At 43.7% G+C, this 23718-nt stretch overlaps 1 protein-coding gene and 1 long non-coding RNA gene across 5 annotated transcripts in view; one reads left to right on the top strand and one right to left on the bottom strand.

Moving 5' to 3' along the window:
- The window catches only part of STX6 (syntaxin 6), a 36127-nt gene extending 20713 nt beyond the window's left edge, over positions 1-15414 (bottom strand). For both annotated transcript variants that reach the window (XM_050963397.1, XM_050963396.1), the window contains exons 1-6: positions 15218-15414; positions 10691-10860; positions 8282-8376; positions 4767-4829; positions 3251-3373; positions 263-369 (exon numbers count right to left, since the gene is read on the bottom strand). In XM_050963397.1, coding sequence (XP_050819354.1) covers positions 263-369; positions 3251-3373; positions 4767-4829; positions 8282-8376; positions 10691-10860; positions 15218-15252 — 593 coding nt within the window. In that variant the 5' untranslated portion in view covers positions 15253-15414. The remainder of the gene's footprint in view (positions 1-262; positions 370-3250; positions 3374-4766; positions 4830-8281; positions 8377-10690; positions 10861-15217) is intronic.
- Positions 15415-15568: 154 nt separating this feature from the next.
- LOC127055915 (uncharacterized) lies at positions 15569-22999 on the top strand. Of its 3 annotated transcripts, XR_007775654.1 has the most exons (3): positions 15569-15850; positions 16883-17108; positions 21100-22999. It is a non-coding gene; the product is annotated as an uncharacterized LOC127055915 (long non-coding RNA). The 3 variants fall into 3 exon arrangements; XR_007775653.1 differs by lacking the exon at positions 15569-15850 and having other exon boundaries at positions 16570-17108; XR_007775655.1 differs by lacking the exons at positions 15569-15850; positions 16883-17108 and adding an exon at positions 17782-18765.
- Positions 23000-23718: the final 719 nt, after the last annotated feature.

The raw sequence follows: 23718 nt of genomic DNA on the forward strand, positions 1-23718 counted from the left end.
AAACTGCAGCTGTGAGTTACCTTTTAATCCTTTTTGTGGGCAGAACTTTTTAGCTATGATTGAATAGTATTTGGGATCTCCTCTGTGTCACTAACCAGGCTGACAATATTATTTCAAAGCCCCAGTCAGCCAATGATATACAGCTCTTGTCGTTTCTGGGCACAGGAGCACCAACAGTTACACTGTAGTGTTATCACCAGCCCTTCCCCAAGTCTTGTTCCTGAGAACTCCTACAGCTTGGGCTTTGTTTCTCAGCACTCACACTGCTTGTTCCTCCAGCTCCCCACCAATGCGCTGAGACATGTTCTTCAGCACCCCAATGCTGCCAGAGACCAGTTCCAATTGCTCATCCTGCTGCTCCACAATCAACTGGTGCCAGAGAGAAGGGAAACAAGCAATTAAAATCCAACATACAGTTACAACTGGTTCAGAGTCGAATGCGCTGACACATGCCTGTCCAAACTGGCAGGGCAGCAAGCAGAGTTTAGAAATAGGCTTGAACTTCTAGTGACTAGTCCTGTAATTCAGAATGCTTAGTGTTGGTCAATTCTGAAGAATGACTGTCAAAGCAGCATGACTGGGTTCCACATTTGTCCCAGTATTTCCTTATCAAGTGTTCACTTGACAAGCAAAATGGAATTGTTCCCTATCAGCCTTGCAAATTCAATGCGGGCTTTGAATCAAGATGAGTTCTTGCCATCTTGCATATCAGCAATAGAACAGTTCTGTAGGCTACTGCAGACCTGATGTCATTTGTGCAATCCCATTACCTTTAATGGGTGGAAGAGACTGGAACTTAATAGCAATTCTGATGATGCATATGATGGAACAGAATCCCAACTGCATTGCAGAGTCAGCATAGCTAAGAGTTAACATAAGTACAAAACTAAAATGATTGGATATGACTGACTCAGGAATGGCAAGGTATTTACCGAAGGTGTGTTTTACTGTACTGGGCAGTTTAAGGCATTTTCTATTTTAAAAACTTTCATTAAGGCACATGTTACACTTAATTTTAGTTACATATTTAAGTTGTGGTTACTTAAGGCAGATTTAGGGCTTTACAAATAAATAAAATGGCTGTGATTAATGTAATTATGCTACTGAACACTGGATTATCTGTATACATTTTGATTTGATATTTTCTCAAGAAAGCTATGTAATACTGAAAACTGAAATGACATGTTGAAAACTGAAATGATATGAAAGTGACAAGAATGCAGAGTGGCAGGCTTGAAGCACTGAGCAATCAGAAGTTATAGAGCTGCAGACTACCAGTCCAGGTCAAGTCATGCAGCATTCTGTAGCAGCAGACCAACTTTGATATTGTGGATATTCCTGTTTTGAATGGATGTATTCCCAAATTGAAAAGATTTGCTCTATGGCTGCTGAACTTCCTGGACACTTTAGGACAGGGTGCTGGCAAATACTGCCTTAAGTTTCTGCTAGGGAATTGCCAACTCTGCTCTGAATACACTAAAGAAACAGTTGTTCAGTAAGACTATACCATTTTACTTTGGTGCACAAACACACTTTAAAGATCTATCAGCTGCCCTTTACAAGGTCAGTACCTAACTGGGATTATTCAATCACTTAAAGATCTGAAAAGTTTGTTTGGAGATACTTTGTGGAGAATGTTACCAATACCTCACTTCATTTCTTCCAAGAACCTATGCTTGTGTGGACAGCTACATATAAACTTAGGCACTGTCCAGACAACTCTTCAAATGGGTTTGCAGCAGTCAAAGTAAGCTACCCTACAATGATTCCTAGCAGTGCTAATGATTGATTTTCTATTAAATCATGAATGTATGGTCAAAAGCACAAAGTAGTAGACATTAGCTTATAGAGCTAGCTTATCTTATTTTACTTAGCTGTAACGGTTACATTACCTTAGAAGTGTAGGCCGTTACATCCATCTTGATTAGCCTATCTTAAGCAGGCAGAGCCCATAATACTAGTGGTTTGTATCCTACACTGGCTCCTCAGCTAATTCAAAGGGTCTGGTCCTAATCTTTAATGCAGTTAATCACAGTGCTCAGATAAGGTGATGAACATAGTACAAATACTTAAGGGGGTGGGGTCTCACTAACTCAAAGAACATTTCAGTTCAGTGGCACCTGCTCTCAGAGGAGAAGCTGAAATTGTCCATGCCCATGTGTGAATTCTCAGCATCAATAGCCAGACTCAGTGGAGGGTCTCTGACATTAAGTCTTCTTACTACAGGTGATCAGAATGAACCTAAGCCAAGCTGTCTTTAGGGGAAAATGGAAAATTCATCTCCGCTCTCCCTCTTCCCCCCACAAAAAGTCCTAATGCAGTAGAAGCTAAAAGCACACATTAAAAGACAAGAGGCTTCATTACAGATCAATTTAATACAAGTCAGCATTATAATTTTGCACACAAATTTTACAGTGAAGGGTCCAGTTGGGGTGGAATAAATGCATCTGTTTTTTCTTTGAGAGATAAAGAAAAGTCAGTGCAGCAATATCAAGGGGAGTATTTAATGCATCAGCCCTAAATGAACTTTTATTCAAGATACATGTAAAAGAAGAATCATTTTTTGAACTGGAATGGAGGAATCTGGCAGAATCAGGTATTCTACCCACTTCCTTATGTTTCTATGCTTCACAAAGGATTTCATCAGCATGTGGCAGCTTCCAGATGGGATACATCTTTTGGTTGCCTTCCACACAAGCCTATACAGCCAAGCCTAAACTTTAAGGTTTGTGTGCCAAAACTTACACACCAAAACCACCTTAAGCACAACAGTCAATATTTAGGTGCCTACAACAGGTATGTAGGCAACCAACACTGAAAACAAATGGGCTCTCACATTGAGCACAGAAGATGGCTCATGGCTTAATGTGTACTGGATGTTTGAAGACTTTAGGCTATTACTGCCAGTACCACCATCTACTTTTACAGCCATTAGCAAGGGATCCACGTGCACTATCATGCAGGAAATTTTATTAAAGTAAATGTTTGAAATGAAATATACACAGGTTGAGAGGGAAGGTACTGTACATCTGGGGTCAGGCTTGGGTTATGGACGGTTACAGATACCATTTGCAAGGATGAAAAGATACATACATATCCCATAACCGGCACAGACTCAGATTGGAGTGCAAGGCTTTTTAAAGCGTCAGTGAACAAGTGGGCTCAGGTTCGCCACTCATGGAATGAATAAGGAGTCCAAGTCAATATTGGTGGAGCGGATAGGTACATGGGTGGGGTGTGTCTACTATACCTGCTGCTGAGCCTGTTGCTCCTCAATGAAGTGTGAATTGGCTAACTGTAGCTCTCGATCCAAACCGCCATATTTATCTGATCCAGAGCTCCAACTCTGACCTCCACTTTCTCCCAACAGTGCCTGTATACATACAAACAGGAGAATTTAATCAGTAAGACACTCCATATATGGTCGTGTCACCTCACCTAAACCCAAATTCCAAATGGAAGCAGGAAAGACAGTTAAGTAGTACCCCATGTTACCCAAAACAGAGTATATACAAGTCACTTTCGTTCCATTTCTATTCCTATTCCAGCAGGAGATTGCTGTAGTTGCTGGCCCTTAAACAGGAGAATGGATGGAATGTTGGTCACCCAGTTCTGTGACTGCTGCAATTGGGCAGCTGGAGAGAAGGAACAAATATAAAGAAAAGTGCACTGAGAGCAGCTGGACCCACTTGGTCAGGAAAGAGAAGAGGACCAAGCACTGAAAGAAGGTTAACAGATGGCAGATAATGTGTGAGCATGGAACAGAAGGTCAGGGAAGGGGAAAAACAGAAGACAAGCAGTAAGCCAAAAGAGAATAAACACTGTCCCCAAAAAGGTTGAGTACATTGCTGGTTCTCTCCAGTGACTAAGAAATTAGTTCTGGCTAGGACCTCCTGGTTCAGGGATGGCAATCCTAGTGTTATTTAACATGGTATGAGAGTTAAGTAACTTGCAACCTTATACCTATATTCCAGATTGTCAAAGAACTTTTTCTAATAAGGCAGCATTCAAGAGAACTCACTTACGCATGATGCTAATATCTCAGTGGTGACTTGCTACTGGTCACTGCTGTCATAACTTACATAGCAAGTTTTATGGAGGACCAAAAAGCCCTTTGCTTACAGGCATGTGCTTTGACCACATCCTTTACACCAACTCTTTCCTGACTCTTCTTAGAATGAGGCTTTGCTATGTTTACACAGTCAAATACATATTGCTAAACATAGGATTAGAAGCCATGAATGCTAGAATTACAGTCCTAGATCAAAGACTCAACATCTCCGGCTTCAGATTCCTCCTCTGAGAAATGGGGATTTTTTTTCCCCTCCTAGGAGCAATGCAAGACTGGATGGTGTATAAGCAGTTTGAGGCAAAAACCACTTAGTAACTTATTACCTTGTGTCAAAGGTTTGGAAAGCAACCAGAGCAAGAATGTGTTTTCACTGATTACTAGCCACAAAAAGATCACAGGCTGCAAAATGGATGCTTTTCTAGTTTAAGATAGATATGTTTTTTTTGTAAACAAAGCTTCTAGTGAAAACAGGATAACAAGATGCATACTGGCAGTCAGGTGTTTAAACTGGCATTTATTTTGTTTAATACCAATGTACTCTACCTTAAGGTACATGAGCCCCTTAGCCAAGTCAGTGCACTTTCATCTAACATGTAGCTTAAGTCAGCAGCTACTATACTTGCACTATAAGGAGTTATCAACCATCTCGAAGGATTCTTGTGTCCACTTTAGCCAGCAGTCTACTGGTTCTCACCTTCCTGTTTTTTCTTTCAGACAGTGCCTGCACAGATGAATTTGACATCTGATCCTTCATTTCCTGTTTATTCAAGAGAAAGATATGATCAAATTTTAAATTATTGCCAATTTGCTAAAATAATGGCTTAATTAAACATACGTAGCAAGTTTTATGGAGGACCAAAAATCCCTTTACTTACAGGCATGTGCTTTAAAAAATCCTGGAAGACTAAAGTAACATTACAATTCACAGTTGCCATAATGCTAAGAAAAATTTTTATGAAGCCTAGAAACCCCTGGAGCAGAATATTTTGAAAAGGTTAGTGATTTACTACTGGTTTTGCTCCTCCCCATTCTCCACTGCTGTAACAGTGCTTGATTTGTGTAGCTGATTGAAAAAAATATTCTCTCTTAAGTGGTGTGTATGAAGGACTGTGTTCTAGCTGTTGGAAGTTAGATCTCCTGCATTCCCCGCCCCCCCTCCAAGTGCCACTTTGGACAAGCCACTTTTTGTGCCTGAATTTCTCCTCTATAAAATGGGTATCATTCTTTCTTAAGTCACTATACAAGTGCATGGAAGTCTTCTTTAACCAATGAGCACTTTGAGCTCCTTAGATGAAAGCCACTATGATAGCAGATGACTTTGAAGTCTAGAAGTTACACTCGGAACAGTCTATACTGAAAGTGAGACCCCCTGCTACCACGAATATATAAAAGTGAAGTAGTGGCCAAATATGATAACTAAAGTGGATGATAATCTCAAGACTGGCACAAATGTCCAATATCACCAGAATACCTGGTGCGTTCTTGCTTCACACAGCGACTGATAAAAGCCATATAAGATATTCCAAATATACTGGGACCTCCCCAAATAATTACTTTTCACAAGGGAGCATTCTAGTAAATCTGTTAGAAATGCTAACTAAAGCTGTAGAGTCAACTATGTAAATTAAAATGCCTAAGAATTAAAAATAAAAAGCATTGCTCAAAAATAAGACCATGCTAGTGATTTATGTTTAGAGGTGTTCTTGATCTGCATTATTTTCACATTAATCAGACTGCAGCCTGGACAAGAGGGGACAGTGTGAATTTACCTGATTTACTCAAGATAAAAAAAACCAGAACATAAAGGCAGCCACATACGCATGGATCCATTACCTTTGACAGTTTCAGGATTAGTTCCCTAGAAAGCAGACTTCTACTTCAGGAAGAATTGTACTTAGATAACAATACTGCAAATAGGGTAAGAACTCGGTTCCCAATAAGAACACAATTTGGTGGCTTGCTATGAGTATCAACTAAGAATCTTGTCAGAACCAGCAGAAATTAAGGTTTGTGTTTAAATATTAAACAATGGGGGGAAAAAATCTTAAATCCAATTGGGAGAGAATTTCTTAACTAGCATTTACTTATCAGATGTTAACACTCTCTCAAACGCTGAAGTTTCCTCTCTTCTTCAATTATCTTCTGGTTGTTAAAAATCCCTCCCAACCACATATGAATCTATCCTACTTATTCAGGCTCAACTAAACCCAGCTGACCTTTTCTCCATACTTATAGTAGTAACTGCTGCTCCCATTATAGTTAAGACTGTATTTCCATTCTAACTTTGTTTTCAGTTACAGTAACTCCTCACTTAAAGTCATCTTGGTTAACATTGTTTCATTGCTGATCAATTAGAGAACATTTGTTTAAAGTTGCGCAATGCTTCCTTATAATGTTGTTTGGCAGCCGCCTGCTTTGTCCACTGCTTGCAGAAAGAGCAGCCAGTTGGAGCTAGCTGGTGGGGGCTTGGAAGCAGGGTGGACTGGCTGCACCCCAAAGTTCCCTGTGTGGCAGTCCCCCAGCAGGCTATCAATTGCTAGGCAGCTGAGCTGTCCCTCCCCTCATTGCCATGTGCTGCTCCTGCCCTTTGCTTTGGAGCTGCTCCTGGGAACTCCTGCATGCTGTGCAAGGGGGGTTGGAGGGTGTGCTAATGTCAGGGTGTCCCCCCCGCCCCTTTACCCCATCTCCGCAGAAGGGACATATGACAGGGCTCAGGACAGAGGGAGCTTGCTGGCAGCAGCTGCTGTCTCAACTTGCTGACCTACTTAAAAGGCAATGTATGTAGAGTGGGATCAACGGATGTCACACAGACACACACTCTGTTTCTCTCTGCCATGCTGTCTCCCCTCCCTCCATTCAAGCTGCCTTGTAGAATGTGAGGCTACATCAGGGGCAGGCAACCTATGGCACATGTGCCAAAGGCGGCACGCAAGCTGATTTTCAGTGGCACTCACACTGTCCTGGCCACTGGTCCGGGGGGCTCTGCATTTTAATTTAAATGAAGCTTCTTAAACATTTTAAAAACCTTGTTTACTTTACATACAACAATAGTTTAGTTATATATTATAGACTTATAGAAAGAGACCTTCTAAAAACATTAAAATGTATTACTGGCACACAAAACCTTAAATCAGAGTGAATAAATGAAGACTTGGCACACCACTTCTGAAAGGTTGCTGACTCCTGGGCTACATTAACCACGTGTTAACCCTTGAGGGGCTCAGCCAAGTTCATCATTTAGCAGCAAGGCATTCCCTGGGAAATATCCCACCCTCTGACTTCACTACCTCAACCAAGCTTCACAATCATCACTGCTGTGTACAGTATTCTTTAAAACTTACACTGTGTATGTATGCACGTATATATAGTCTTTTGTCTGGTGAAAAGTTTTCCCTGGAACACCCCTCCCCTCTCCATTTACATTAATTCTTATGGGGAAACTGGATGCACTTAACATCATTTCACTTAAAGTAGCTTTTTTCAGGAACATAACTACAATGTTAAGTGAGGAGTTACTGTATTTAAAGTTTTGTGAAAGTGATCTTTGAGGTCAAAATTTTCTAGATGCATCTGCCCAAAGGTGAGCTTTTTAAAATCCAAGCAAGAACTAAGCCATTGGTGAATAAAACCCCGCAATTCCCCCATAATAAACTAAACACTAGTAACTTTTAACAGCTATAATACCAGAACAGCTGAGGGTAGGAAACTGATGCCTGGTATGTAAATAGCATGACATACCTTTAAATGGTTCAGTGAAAGTTGATTTTGATTTGAATCTTTGAAAGTTTGCACTTCATATATGCACAGCACAATTAAAACAGCATTCAAAGCTAGGCTCATTTCCTCTCCGCCTCTTGCTGTAGTACAGGCAGTTATGTTGATTCTTCATTTCCAGCTGCTTCTATAGGCTCCAGATTGTTCATTCCAAAGAGGAATCTGGACACTTGTAGAAGCAGCTGGAAGTGAGGAGAGCCAGTAGTAGAATCCAACCAGCTCTTTGCAGACTGCAAGCAAGTGCTTCACTGACCACGGCTTGGGAACCCTTATCAGAGGGATTATGCTGAAAACGAGGGTGTTGAGAAATCAGGTAACAGTTTGATATTAGACTGACACTGGGAACTAACTTCCAGTACTTTGAAGTCGCCATAGGCTTTTAAACACTATCACTGAAAATCCCCTCCACAAACAATGAGCAGTCAAGCTCCTTACCCTGACCACCTGCCGTGTGCTTGTGATGAAGGCTTTTCTTACACCCAGCTCTGTTGCATCAAGATTGAATTTCCGAGGATTTGCTTCAACAATGCGTAAATAAGTCAAGGAAATAATTTAACTGGTATTCAGCATTTATGAAGATCTAGATATCCAGACTGCACGGAAAGGGCTCCCCAACTCCTATAATTCATAGGAGTTGCGGAACTATTAATAGTTGTGGAACTATTAACTAAGGTTTGTAACCTGTCCTTTAAATCGGCTTCAGTACCCAATGACTGGAAGTTAGCTAATGTAACGCCAATATTTAAAAAGGGCTCTAGAGGTGATCCTGGCAATTACAGACCGGTAAGTCTAATGTCAGTACCAGGCAAATTAGTTGAAACAATAGTTAAGAATAAAATTGTCAGACACACAGAAAAAAAAACTGTTGAGCAATAGTCAACATGGTTTCTGTAAAGGGAAATCGTGTCTTACTAATGTATTAGAGTTCTTTGAAGGGGTCAAACATGTGGACAAGGGGGATCCAGTGGACATAGTGTACTTAGATTTCCAGAAAGCCTTTGACAAGGTCCCTTACCAAAGGCTCTTACGTAAATTAAGCTGTCATGGGATAAAAGGGAAGGTCCTTTCATGGATTAAGAACTGGTTAAAAGACAGGGAACAAAGGGTAGGAATTAATGGTAAATTCTCAGAATGGAGAAGGGTAACTAGTGGTGTTCCCCAAGAGTCAGTCCTAGGACCAATCCTATTCAATTTATTCATAAATGATCTGGAGAAAGGGGTAAACAGTGAGGTGGCAAAGTCTGCAGATGACACTAAACTGCTTAAGATAATTAAGACCAAAGCAGACTGTGAAAAACTTCAAAAAGATCTCACAAAACTAAGTGATTGGGCAACAAAATGGCAAATGAATTTTAATGTGGCTAAATGTAAAGTAATGCACATTGGAAAAAATAACCCCAACTATACATACAATATGATGGGGGCTAATTTAGCTACAACGAGCCAGGAAAAAGATCTTGGCATCATCGTGGATAGTTCTCTGAAGATGTCCATGCAGTGCGCAGAGGCGGTCAAAAAAGCAAATAGGATGTTAGGAATCATTAAAAAGGGGATAGAGAATAAGACTGAGAATATATTATTACCCTTATATAAATCCATGATACGCCCACATCTCCAATACTGTGTACAGATGTGGTCTCCTCACCTCAAAAAAGATATTCTAGCACTAGAAAAGGTTCAGAAAAGGGCAACTAAAATGATTACGGGTTTGGAGAGGGTCCCATACGAGGAAAGATTAAAGAGGCTAGGCCTCTTCAGCTTGGAAAAGAGGAGACTAAGGGGGGATATGATAGAGGTATATAAAATCATGAGTGATGTAGAGAAAGTGGATAAGGAAAAGTTATGTACTTATTCCCATAATACAAGAACTAGGGGTCACCAAATGAAATTAATAGGTAGCAGGTTTAAAACAAATAAAAGGAAGTTCTTCTTCACACAGCGCACAGTCAACTTGTGGAACTCCTTACCTGAGGAGGTTGTGAAGGCTGGGACTATAACAATGTTTAAAAGGGAACTGGATAAATTCATGGTGGCTAAGTCCATAAATGGCTATTAGCCAGGAAGGGTAAAGAATGGTGTCCCTAGCCTCTATTCATCAGAGGATGGAGATGGATGGCAGGAGAGAGATCACTTGATCATTGCCTGTTAGCTTCACTCCCTCTTGGGCACCTGGCATTGGCCACTGTCAGTAGACAGATACTGGGCTAGATGGACCTTTGGTCTGACCCGGTACGGCCATTCTTATGTTATGTTCTTAACTGTAACTGGACCTTTCCAAAACTTTGGTTAGTAAAGTACTAGATAGATTATGTTCCTATCACAACCACTTAAAGAAAAAAGCATGGTAGGAATGCATTCTACAGGACAAGTATCAGCATGCAGAGTCTCCCTCTCCTGCTTGAATATTTGGGTTCTCTGATATGTACTGTGTAGCATTTTCAGAAGTTTGAAGTTAAAATGAAGGAGAAAGACTAGCATCCTCCCCAAAATCATCTAATATAAGCTTAATTGCATGAAATAAACTTATCCAACAGAAGGCGCTTTAGTGAACAGAACATTTCATTTTAAACTGCATCTTACTGGGGAGGAAAACATAAGGAACACTTTTGCCTGAAAGTACTTTTTGTTTGAAATTTGAGATATAACTGGCTTTGTTGTCTAAACTAAACTGTACATAGTGCAATTTAATGCAAACAGTAACTCCAATGAGAAATTTATATTGAGTGTGATGCATATTTGAGACTGAACTGCTCCTTAAGAGCCATAATGATCTCTTGGCTGGCTGTTATGTAGGTTCATATCTGATTTATCCAAAGGACTGCAGCAGCCCTATAGAAAGGATATTAATAGTTTCATCCAAGTCTTCCAGGTCCCACTCAATGCTCCGCAGGTTATTCCTGAGCTCATTGGTGGTCCAGTCAACTTCTTCTCTTGTAGCTGTGGAGGGATCTTGCAGGAGCTCCATCCATCTCTGGAACAGCCCCTGTGCAGTGTTCACTGCTTTTTGTACCTCCCTGCAATTGAGAAGAGAGGAAGGTAAAGGATGATTAGCATGTATTCTCTGTATTGACAAGACTAAGGGTTTGTCCAGATGGAGAAATTGACTAATCTATTAGTTATTCTAGTCTTTTCTCTATGTAGATAAACCCTGAACAGGGAACTGTTGTCACTAATTTTCGTTGTAAACCTGCCTACATCAATAATCCCTAGAACTTCTTCCTCCAAACCCTCCTTTCTTTACAAAATGAGATATTCTTCCCATAGAGTGGATGCGAAACAGTCAACATCTTGTCTCCTCCCATAGTGTGGTAGAAATTACCACATTATGAAATTCTGTCACAGCAATCCCAATTATTGAAAGGACCCAATCCTTCAGCCAATTCTGCCATACAACAGAATCTTCACACATTTCCCTAGTAGTTATATTGGTACGTCAATACTCTTCTCTGGATGCAGAAACCAGCTTACACTTTGCATTTCTATTGCATCTTTCATCTCAGGACTGGGAAGTACCTGGCTAATACTGTAGTTTGTACTGCACATTATGTTCTCCTCTATGACAATAGTTTCACCTCACAACAAAGGCAAAAAGAATTGCAGAAATTGTCCCCTTAGAGTTTTTACATGGATTGTATTCAGTGTAGCCCTGGTGATTTTAATATTACCATTCAGATATGGTAGTTTACTGAACTGAACTGCCTTCGCTGTTGCCGCAAGCTCCATAGAAAAGTGCATTCAATTTATATCATGGAAATGCATGCTTTGCTGATGGCACCACTTAACAAGTAGCAAATATCTACCAGCAAATACTGCTAGCCTCATTCCTGTGGAATATCCGTTCAAATTAATGGGACTCAGGACATGACAAGCATGACCAGTCGCAAAAGCAAACTATGGTGGGCAAACTACAGCCCACGTCCTGCTCGTCAGATCTTTTAATCCGTCCCTCAAGCTCCCACTGAGGAGCGGGCTCAGAGGCTTGCCCTCCTCCACACATGTCATGGCTCTGAGTGGTTCCTGGAAGTAGCAACATGTTTCCCCTCAGGCTCCTACATGTAGGGGCAGCCAGGAGGCTCCGCACACTGCCCCAGCCCCAAGAGTCAGCTCTGCAGCTCCCATTGGCCAGGAACTGCAGAGCCATCAGCGCCACGCCTCTGTGTAGGCACTGGAAGGGGACATGCCGCTGCTTCTGGGAACTACTTGAGATAAGCACTGCCTGGTGCCTGCACCCCTGACCTCCTCCCATGCCCCAACTCCTGTTCCAGCCAGGAGCCCCCTCCCATACTCCAAACCTCTCTGCTCCACCTCCAGCCTGCAACTCCCTCCTGCACCCCAACCCTCAATTTTGTGAGGATTCATGGCCCTTCTTACAATTTCCATACCCAGATGTGGCCCTGAGGCTAAGAAGTTTGCCCACCCCTCCGTAAAAGGCACATCCCTTTTTCTCCTCCCCTTATTTGTCGCCTATAAAATGGCCTAGCATATTTTGAGGCACTAAACATAATAGCTTTGACCAAGGATACAGTACAACTTATTTGCTTTCCTCAGTCACAAGTAAACTTTGTTAATGGAAATTTGGGTTTCTTTATTTTGTACCCAAACATATTTGGAAAGTACCAACAAGTGGAAATTTCAAGTAAGGTTGGATGTTCATAAATGAGAAGAATTACACATAAAGGAAAAATCTACTTAAATATGATGAGCTAAAGACTATCCTCAGCACTAAATCTGAAGAGTACAAAAGCAGAATTAGTGTCATCTGAAGAACAGCATGAGAGAAGCTACATCTCCTCCTTTCACACAGCATGAGCAAGTCTCCACACTCCTAGACAAACTCTGTAAAGTTTGCCTGGATATATCCCAGTTCCTAACCCCAGAGCATTTTGTTTTCTCTCCCATAACACCATTTCATCCTTGAAGCACGTTTCACTTTCACCCTCCACATTGGTGAGCTCTTACCCTCTCCCCACCTCTTACCATATTCACAACTGCTTTTTCCTTCCTCTGCTTCCCTGTGTACCTCTCAACCATTCCTGAACTCTGTTCAGCTTGTTATGATTTCATTCAGACTTGAAATTAAGATAAAATTTTTCACTGCAAGTTTTCAGTATATTTGACCCCTTCAAGCCCAAACTCTGCAACCACATACAAGTCGTGCAAGAGCCGTTGATGTTGCATAATATTGCCCTATGCCAGAAGCTCTCCCTAAATATTGATCTTCCTCTTTCCAATTTTTTGTACATTATCCCCAATTTGAGATCTTTGGCTCACTGGCTTCATGAATGCTGAAGGCCACAGACTCACAAGACTAGCATCATATTAATTATATCCCTCCAACATCTCCTGAACTCAAAAAGCCTGTTCCTTCCATCTGCCTACTTATCTCCTTAGGATAGAACAGTGGCTCTCAACCTTTCCAGACTACTGTAATCCTTTCAGGAGTCTGATTTGTCTTGTGTACCTCAGGTTTCACCTCACTTGAAACTTTTTACTTACAAAAATCAGACACAAAAATACAAGCGTCACAGCACACTACTACTGAAAAATTCTTGTTTTCTCATTATCATAATTATAAAAAAATCAATTTGAATATAAATTATACTTACATTTCAGTGTACAGTATATACAGAAGTATCACCAAGTCATATGAAATTTTGGTTTGCACTGATTTTATTCATGCTTTTTATGTAGCCTGTTGTAAAACTAGGCAAATATCTAAATTAACTGATATACCTCTGGAAGACCTCTGTGCACCCCAGAGGTATGCATACCTCTATACCACTGGGATAGAGGATTTTTTCCCCCAACTCATCTGTCTCCACTCATCTCAAGCAAAATATTCTCTCTATGCAAGGCCAGCCATAGGTACAATAAATGCATGCAAACCCTTCAATGCCACACTTGTGGAAACAGTATATACCCACAATGAACTGGCAACTCATGAGTCAGTCCTCTCTCTCTCAGCAGTCGGCTGGGTTCCAAAATTTGTAAAGCTGTTTTCCCCTCAAAATACCTGCCTACGTTCACAGAACTGTAGAGTTTTGCTGCTCTAACTAGAGCTAGGCCAACTCAAGTGGTCACACCCAAATAATGATTACCTGAGTTAACTCTGCAATGAAGAAATACTCTTCTCCCCACCCCCATCTCATTCTCTAACCACTATTATTTGTGTATGTAGGAGATTTTTTTTTACCCTGAGTTTAACTGATTGCCTAGCATCAGAGGGGTAGCAGTGTTAGTCTGGATCTGTAAAAGCAGCAAGAAGTCCTGTGGCACCTTATAGACTAACAGAGTGGGGGGTTCACAAAAATATTTGTGAAATGTAGACTAGCTTTCACAAATATTAGCTATCCCCATTTTAATTGGCAATTTTATTCAAGTACATAAAACCCCTAGTGGACTATGGCATAGTCCATTGTACCTCAACGGGAGCAGATCAAGTGCTGGAAATGTGATCACCCATCCCACATACACCCTTGGAGCACAGCATGAGGCAGGTGGGGCCAGAAGCACTTACAAGGAAGTTCGTTTCTCTTTGGATAGAAAGACTGAGTAGTGGGAGATTCCATGGGATTGGGGGGAAAAAAGGGAATTCCTTGTCCCAGAGATTCTCACATCATAAAACCTATAACAACCCCCGCTTCCCATTCACCTCCACTGATCTCTCTCATCTTCTCTACTAACCTGCCACTAGCCCCCCCCACCATCTCTGCCAGTTACCCCCACCTCAACCCCATTAACCCTTCCCCTCACCTCCACTCACCCCCAACATTAACTCTACCCTGTCAGTTTTCCTCAACCCCCACTGACCTTGCCCCCTCCTCACCCCCACTTTGCCCCCCCTTCCACTCACCCCCATTCACTCTGCCCCCACCTCCTCATTAACTCAGACCCCCTCCTCCACTCACCCCACACTCTCATTAACTCTTCCCCTGCCAGTTACCCTCACCCCCTCATTAACCCTGCCCTCTACTTCCACTCAACCCCCCAACATTAACTCTACCCATCAGTTACACTCACCCCCATTCACTCTGCCCCCACTTCCACTCACTCCCATTCACTCTGCCCCCACTTCCACTCACTCCCATTCACTCTGCCCCCACCTCATTAACCCAGACCCCCTCCTCCACTCACCCTCACCCCCTCATTAACCCTGCCCCCCACCTCCACTCAACCCCCCAACATTAACTCCACTCTTGTCAGTTATCCTCACCCCATTAACTCTGCCCCCACTTCCACTCACCCCTATTAACTCTGCCCCACCTCCCCATTAATCTAGACCCCCTCCTCCACTCACCCCCACACCCTCATTAACTCTGCCCCCGCCAGTTACCCTCACCCCCTCATTTACCCTGCCCCTCCCCCACTCACCCTTTCACCACAAAGAAGGGGTCCTCCATGGACATGGCCAGCTGCACCAGCGCCGCCCGGGCCCCTCCCTGAAGCCCGGGGGAAGGGGGGGGCGCCTCGCTGTCCCTGCCGCGACGGCGCAAGTTCCGGCCTCCCTCTCCCGCACCACCAGGCGCCCCGTGTGAAACGATCAGAAGAACGGGGCGAGCCCAGCGCCCAATCCCCGCCCCCTGCCCGGAGGCCCGCCCACTCCTCGTCACGTGACGGAGGGTAGCACCTAAGTGGCCTTGTCGCCGTTTCCGCGAGGAGGGGCCTTCGCTGTCACGTGACAGGCGAGAGCGTTCTCCAGTGGGAAATGGGGGTGAGGGGCAGTGCGCTGTCACGTGACAGAGGAGAGCGCCTCCCCTGCCCCCTGAGAGCGGGGTAGGTGCGTCATGCGAGCCGTGCGTCCCCCCGCCCTGTACCGGGGGGTGGGGCTGCCGCCTCGCGCCCTCAGGCTGAGGGGAGGCGCAAGTGTCCTTCGAGGGCGGTGAGGGCTAAGCCCTCAGCTCCTGGAGTCCCCCGCTGAGGGCAGAGGGGCCGTTTCACAGCCCCCAGTTATAGCTGGCAACAAGGCCTGAGTCTGCAGAGAGCCTGGTGCTGTAGCTGAGAGAGGTGACCGCCCTTTCGCGTCTGAATGGTGTGGTGATGCCACGCCCCATTGCTGGGGGCAGGGTCCTGTAAACATCCTGTCTGGGGGCTTTGTGTAGCAGGAGACAAGTGGAAAAGGCCCCAGGCCACGTGTGGGCCAGTTTGAAGCCAGAGAGGCTTATTGGGGGTTGGTTTGTCCCCTGGTCAATACCGAGGCAAAACCGAGAATGGTTTTGTCTAGTAGTATGCACAGAAGGCACCATTTTAAAGAGTGTGCCAGTGCCACCGATATGCACAGTGCACACAAGGTCATCCCAGTTTGTACCGGTGGGAGCAGAGTGATATGCTCTTCAAAATGGCATAATCTTTGAGGCATAAGCTTGCGCACACGTCACGCTAGCAGGGTGTTCCTGGAGGTACCAGAATGTCCAGAATTCTGGGAATCCTTCAGTGCCCACTCTATGCACCTGTTGGTGTCACTCTGGCATAACCCTAGGTAACTCGGGAGGGTGGTAGACCACAAGTGTCAATGAAACCCTCCTGTTGTAGGCCTCAATGAACCAATGTTCCTCCATGTTAAACACTTTGTGTAACCTAGTGCAACCTAATGTACTAATAGCTGCAAAAATGTAATGTCACCAGTTAGTTTTCTGATTGTAATAGTCAGTTCCCTGCTGTAACACACTGGAGCTAAATTGAAGCAAGTTTCAAGGTCGCTTTTAGATACAGTATACATGTCAGCAGTGGAAAGGGGGGAGGAAGGGGGAAGACAAAAGATTGAGGGAGAAAAGATACTGCAGCTGGATGGGAAAGAATGGGGGAGTGAGAGATCAGCTAGTCAGCAAGAAAAAGTTCTCAGAAAGCAACTGGGATATAAAAGGAGGAAGCCGCTTGTGTAGGGGTGCTGGATCTGAGGCATGCTAGGTCTCCCAGCACCGCTTTGAGATCTCAAATAAACTTTGCTTGCTTCTCCACCCTGGTGTGTTTATTGGCGCTACTCACTCTGGGCAACGAACCACTGTTGCTTGCCTCTGGCACCCTCTGTGCCTGCAACAGTTTTGGCGTCTCTGGTTGGGCGGAGGCGAAAATTAGCCTTGCCCGGATCCCTCCTGGAGGTCAATGGATCGTGGTGATGACCGACGCCCAGTGCACACTGCTGATTTCACCGGGGGCCTCGGCGGAGACGCGGTTTGAGCGACCCCAGAGGGCACAACGGTGCAACGCGCTCGAGTAGTGGAGAAGCAGTTGAGGGCGACGGTGAGGAACCGGTCCCTTGGATAAGGTAGGAACAGTCCAGTGGTCTGGATTTTTGCCTGTTATGATCTGGGGACGCCCAGTGTCACCCTAGGATATGGGGCAGGGACAGAGTACAGGCAGGGCACAGTGTACACCCTTAGAATGCATTCTAGCGAATTGGGAAGTGCTTGGATCAGATCCACTAACTAAAAGCAAACTAAAAAGTTCTGTATAGTAGACTGGCCTCAATATCAGCTAGAGGACCAGAAAGGTGGCCACCGGAAGGATCACTTAATTATAACACGATCCTCCAGTTACTCCTGTTTCGTCAGCAAATGGGTAGCTTCTGAAGCTGTTTGTATGGACAGCTCTTGTAAAAATACCCCACTGTAGCTCCTGTTCTTCCCCCTGTCTGGCAGAGTGCAAGGATTCAAAAGCAGGTTAGGGATACTGGAGGGACAAAGGAGGGACCTGTCTAGAAAGGGGAGACCTTATGTCCTAGTGCACTCTCTCCCTGTTGTAGCTAAAAAGCAAGATCAGATGCAGAGTGGTACTGGGGGCCAGTGTGAGTGACTGTTACCGGAAGACGCCCAGAGTACCCTGTGAAGCAAAAGCTCGTGACCAGGACTACTCTAACGCAAGCCTGGTGGATCTTTAGGAGGTCCGACCCATGGTGGGCTGACTCGGCCTGCCATCATCCGGTGAGGAAGCTACCTGAGTCTAGGAGTGTGTGTACCCATCTTCCCTCCCCCTTTCCTTTCCGTGTGGGCTACTGACAGTCTGATCATCTCACTGGATGCAATCAGAGTAAGCGGCGCCGTCTCCCAGAGACTAGCCGACGCTCTTTGCTGAAGGGAGGTGTAGGAGGGTCGTGGCCATCCTCGTTAGCCTCTCCTGTGTGAGTACCCTGTGGGGAAAAATCCTTAGTTTATGAACCGCTAGCACGAACAGGGCACCCTGCCTGTGTGCGTAAGTGGAAAATGGGTAGGGGACAGTCTAAACATTCCATCTCACCCCCTAAGGGTACCCCAGCATATTACATGTACGTACATTATGGTTCAACAACCTGCAGGTATTTAGAGAATTGGAATATTTACACGTGTGAAAATCCATCTAAACAATGCCCACTAGAAGGTACTTCAATCTAGATAAGATCATACATCTAAGAAGAGCGTTTAATCACCAAAAAGCCCTGACACAGCGTGAGCAAATTTGTCTATTGAGGAAAGGAACGGGTTAATTTAAAAATCATCTTGGCCCAAGGATGGAAGGGGGGGGGGGGGTTGCTCTGCGTTCAGGGTCAGGAATCGGCGCGGACTGTGCTTGGTGCAGGGAGGGGCTGCTTTTGGCCCCAGCTGGCTGTGAAGGAAAAAATATAGACAGAGGCGAAGCAAAGAAAATACAAGTTACAGAACTGAGATTACATTTGCAAAGCTTAACTGTCCAGTAAGATCCAACAGTGTGCCTTTGTGACCCTGGAGTCGGTGTGGCTTGGTGACACCAAAGAAGCCACAGGTAGCCGACCTGGACTGGAATCTCTGAAAGAGATGCCGCAGGAGATTCCAGGGTGTAAGAGAACAGCCCTCCCAAGAGCAGAAGCGTGTTGGAAATTCTGGACAAGCTGTATACAGGATAATCTCCTGTCCACCCCTCCCCCTTCTCTGAACATTATACACAGAAGTGGCCAGTCTGGACATACGTGTGTGAGTATGAAAGGGGCTTCGGGCTTTAATATTTTCCTGAGTGATGTGGGAGCGTTCCCAACACTCTCTGTTGTTGTTTTATTATTTTATTAATGAAGCTTTAAAATTCAGTTATATGGTGTGTTTTCTTTATCTTCCCCCAACGATCCTGTAGTGTCAGCCTGATCACCTGACATGAGGGATAGATTGGTAACAGAAATTTGTCACAGTTTAGTGAGCAATTAAGAAGGGGGGAGCACTGCAGAATTTACACCATCTATTTGTTTTACCCTTATTATTTTGTGTTTGCTTTGCTTGGTACTGTTGGTGTTATATGTTGAGAACTGCATGAGTAAAAGTAAGCCTTAAAAGGATAAGGAAATGCTATTTGGTTCTGGTTCTGTTCTGTTTAACCGGTTACTGTTGTTTTTTTGCTCTGTTCATTTGGGCGTTAGTAGTGTGGGCGGAACTGAACCTCTCGTTCGTAATTCCTCCGAGTGGAAGCCATGTGTGCGAGAAAGCTCTGAGGTCGAATTGAGATCCTTCTGTCCCGTCCCCTGTAGCGGTCAGTGTATAGAAGTGGGAAAGTCTGGCTTAGACTGTAATTCCCTCTGCTCTCTGTGTAATTCTCTTTTCTGTTTAAGTGTCAAACAAATGAATGAGTCTCTGGGTAAACCCTCTAAGAATAGTCCTTTAAATTATATGTTAAGTAAATGGCCTTTGCCCAATGGGCCATGTGTTTTTGTCCAGGTGGCAAGCCTCATGAAGGAGGACTCGGGTAGTCTTGTGAGTAAGAATGTTTAAGGGAAAAGACCAGGAGGGGTGGGGGCTAGTTGAGAAGCCCACCCTCCTAGCTAAACTGGTAGTGGAACAAGTTGGTGCCCATGGAAGGGACGGTTCAGCAAGAAAAGCAGGATTGGGCCCAGGCGGGCAGGCAACAGACAGAGAGATTGGAAAGCAGGTTGGAAAACTTTAAGGGTGTAGTGGAAGGAAGGAGTCAGTAAGTGTAAGCATGGGGATTTCAGATACCCAGGACTTACTTGGAATGGTGATTTAAGTTGATAAAAGTGGCTGTTGGGAGACAAGCAAGTGATTTAAGGGAGAGTGAGAAGTTAACTCTGTAGTTGCTGAAGGAAACAGCAGTTGAACTTTGTAAAAATGCTAAAGAAAAAAAGTTTTTGGTGTCTGTGAAATGTTTGTAAATAAATTCAGGCAAAGAAATTATAGGATTGGAATAATTTGATTTGGCTATGAACAATTTAGTTGAATTAGCTGAAGAATGTATACAGTGTTATGTAATTAAAAACCTGGGCTGCCTATGAAACAAATACAAGAAAATATGGGGTAATTCCTCTGTTTTGCCTGAAGTCAGCAAGGGTATTTGTATATTTCAAGCGATGATTGTCTGCCCAGAAGGAATGGGTAGACCTCTGTTTTTTTGTCTTTCAGATAACCAGAGAAAACTGATGCCAGCTGAACAGCATTCAACGTACCATGCATTTACTGGCACAATAGGAATTATGTTTTGTGTTCTATGTTCTGTCTTGTGGTGTTTGTCTTGTGGCCGGAATTGTTGTGTTTAATATTTTCATAGAATAGTCTATTTTAAAATTAAACAAAAAGGTTAAATTAAAATACAGATACTTGTTTTGTTCAACTTGGAATACAAAGTGTTTAGATAAATCAGGAGAATGTGATATACTAAAGTCTAATGCATTTCCTTAAGTGAGGAAAAGAAACTTTATTGGTCAAACTGTTAATTGCAAAATTGTTGTTAAAATTTGCATACCAACAGTCTTTGAAAGCAAAGACATGAAAAGTTAACCCACTCCCCATATTGTACATGGGATCTTTCTGGCTACCTCAGATTTCTAGCCAGAGGGCTGGGGATGGTGGAAGGCTATTGGACTAGAGGTTGCATTGAGTGAACTCCTCAAAGTGGGTGTGCTTGTCCTGGCTTGTTGCTCCAAAGCTCTGTAATAAGGTTATTTTAATAAAAGGGTGTGTGTGGCATATATTAAATAATAAGACTAATGTACTGTATAATGACAATGTTTATGTCTTCATTGTTGGGAAAAAGGTGTATAAGTAAAAAGTGAAAGTTTCCATTGCAAGTTAAAAGAAGCCAAGAAGGGAAGAAGGACAAAGAACAAAATGAATTAACTGAAAAAAAAATAAAATAAAATAGCAAGCTCAGGCTATAGATAAGACACTGACTCCATTCAAGGACACTACTCACAGTTAAGACTTGGTTAACAACCAGGAAAAGGAGGGCTTGAATTTACCCACGCAGCTATGAGATCTGAAAAACACTGCCAGGCACTAATGAAATGTGTTAAGTTTCTTTTCTCACAGGTAAGGAAGCGCTACCCAAAGACCCTAGCAGCCCTGCCAGTCCTTGGAACCAGGAGACGGGATTGATGTAAAGGTCCACCAACGAAAGACTGCCTTGGCTCCATGCTGGAAAGGCTCTTAAGTCCTGATGACTACCAACACCGCTGTGAAGTGCCAAAGACTGACTGCTTGGACCCAAGATTCTCACTGCAAAAAGACCCCTCCACATCGGGAGAATTCTCCTACTGATGATTAGCCTATTTCACCTTCTAGCTCCACTGTGCCTTCTGGACAGTAGGGAAAAAGTACAAGGTGAAGTGCTAGTAACCTCTCCCTTATCCACTAACAGATCTATTGTGCCTTTGAATTTTTCTAGAAGAATCAAAACCATTACAGGGTGATGTGCTGGTAACCTCTCCCCTATGGGATGCTGCACCACGACTGTTTTGGAAGAGAAGAAGGAACACTCGCTCCACTGAAATTGCCAAAGTCCAGGAATTCCTGACTAAAAAGGACATTAAGAACTGACCCTGGTGAAGAAACAAAGAATTATACACTGGTGGGAGGACATTTGTGGGACCCATGTTTGGGAATGTGGTATTAATTGGATATTGGGGTTTATTCTACAGGCTGTGCCCTGTGTTTTGGATAAATCCTTCAGCATATATAGCTCTCTCTAATTGGATTTTAAATAACAAGTACCCAAAGAGTTTGTTCTGCTACTGGAAATTTTACCCATATTGAAACCATTCCAGTGACTAATAATGTATGTTATTAATGGGAATGTCTTTTGACAGTACCTGAGAATAGTTAAATAACAGGTGTATTATAGTACTACACCAAGAAAAGATGGAATTGAATATAACTGAGGCTGGGAAGGCATTGCAGTGGGATCTAGTATATTTAGGAATTCGGGATTTCCTGAATGACCAGCTGATGGCCATTCGGAGTGATCTTGAGTACCAGACTTGGCCCACTGCCCTTACAGATGCATCAGGAATACCATCTGATCTGTGATCATGGAGACATACTTGGACACTTCCTGGGTGGAAGTGTGGCTTCCAAGGGTAGGGTGTGCGCTCTTATAGGGGATGAATGCTGTACTTATGTCCCAGAAAGCGCACAGGATATTAACAAGCACATCCTGTCAGCCAAACAGGCTTTTGAACAGTGGAAGGCCCAGGAAAGGAAACCTACTATTTCTGATTCCCTCCGGGGCTGGTTACTCAATCTGGGAGAACTAGGGGAAGGCATTGTTCACTCCTGCTCACTGGTGTGGTGTTGTGTATTGTTACTCTTCTCTTGCTTGCTTGCTATAAAGCACTCCAGCTCCCTAGAGCTTAATCACATGTTATCCTTTAAATGTGAGAACACTCAGCCAAAAGTTTGTTGAGTATTCTCAAAGGAGGGAGTTGTTGGTGTCACTCTGGCATAACCCTAGGTAACTCGGGAGGGTGGTAGACCACAAGTGTCAATGAAGCCCTCCTGTTGTAGGCCTCAATGAACCAATGTTCCTCCATGTTAAACACTTTGTGTAACCTAGTGCAACCTAATGTACTAATAGCTGCAAAAATGTAATGTCACCAGTTAGTTTTCTGATTGTAATAGTCAGTTCCCTGCTGTAACACACTGGAGCTAAATTGAAGCAAGTTTCAAGGTCGCTTTTAGATACAGTATACATGTCTCAGCAGTGGGAAGGGTGGAGGAAGGGGGAAGACAAAAGATTGAGTGAGAAAAGATACTGCAGCTGGATGGGAAAGAATGAGGGAGTGAGAGATCAGCTAGTCAGCAAGAAAAAGTTCTCAGAAAGCAACTGGGATATAAAAGGAGGAAGCCGCTTGTGTAGGGGTGCTGGATCTGAGGCATGCTAAGTCTCCCAGCACCGCTTTGAGATCTCAGATAAACTTTGCTTGCTTCTCCACCCTGGTGTGTTTATTGGCGCTACTCACTCTGGGCAACGAACCACTGTTGCTTGCCTCTGGCACCCTCTGTGCCTGCAACACACCCACGTAAGCAGTTACTTCCTGGCCTTTGTATTTCCAGGGAACCCCTGCTCCCCTTGAGGAGGGGAATCTGCTACCACTCCTGGGGTTATAGAAGGGGGCCCCATCTCACTGCTCAGTGGGAAGATAGTACCCCTGCCACCACAACTCCAAGTTGAAGGTGGGACCACAGTATGGGAGAACCATGTTATGGTGTCTAGGGCCTTAATCTGGCCCTATCCACCCTATTTGTTTCCTTCCTTACAGGTGGAGCTGGCAGCAATGCCTGGATTTAAAACTGCATAATATTTTCCATTATAACACTCTTTTCAGCAACAGAGAGTCCTGTGGCACCTTATAGACTAAGAGAAGTATTGGAGCATAAGCTTTCTCCAGTATGCTCCAATACTTCTCTTAGTCTATAAGGTGCCACAGGACTCTTCATCACTTTTTACAGATCCAGACTAACACGGCTACCCCCTCTGACACTCTGTTTTCAGTTGGTTAAACTTTGCGAAACTTTAACCATCTGGGTTGAGATTTTCCATGCCAGATGTCTGCCTCAGGCTGAATTTTGTTGAGAATTTTAGCAAAAACAGTATAGCCATTTCCAAGAATGAGGTTGTTTTGACAATGTTTAAAACCAAAAACAAAAAAA

This window comes from Gopherus flavomarginatus, chromosome 7, assembly GCF_025201925.1.
Source record: "Gopherus flavomarginatus isolate rGopFla2 chromosome 7, rGopFla2.mat.asm, whole genome shotgun sequence".
Taxonomy (NCBI): domain Eukaryota; kingdom Metazoa; phylum Chordata; order Testudines; family Testudinidae; genus Gopherus; species Gopherus flavomarginatus.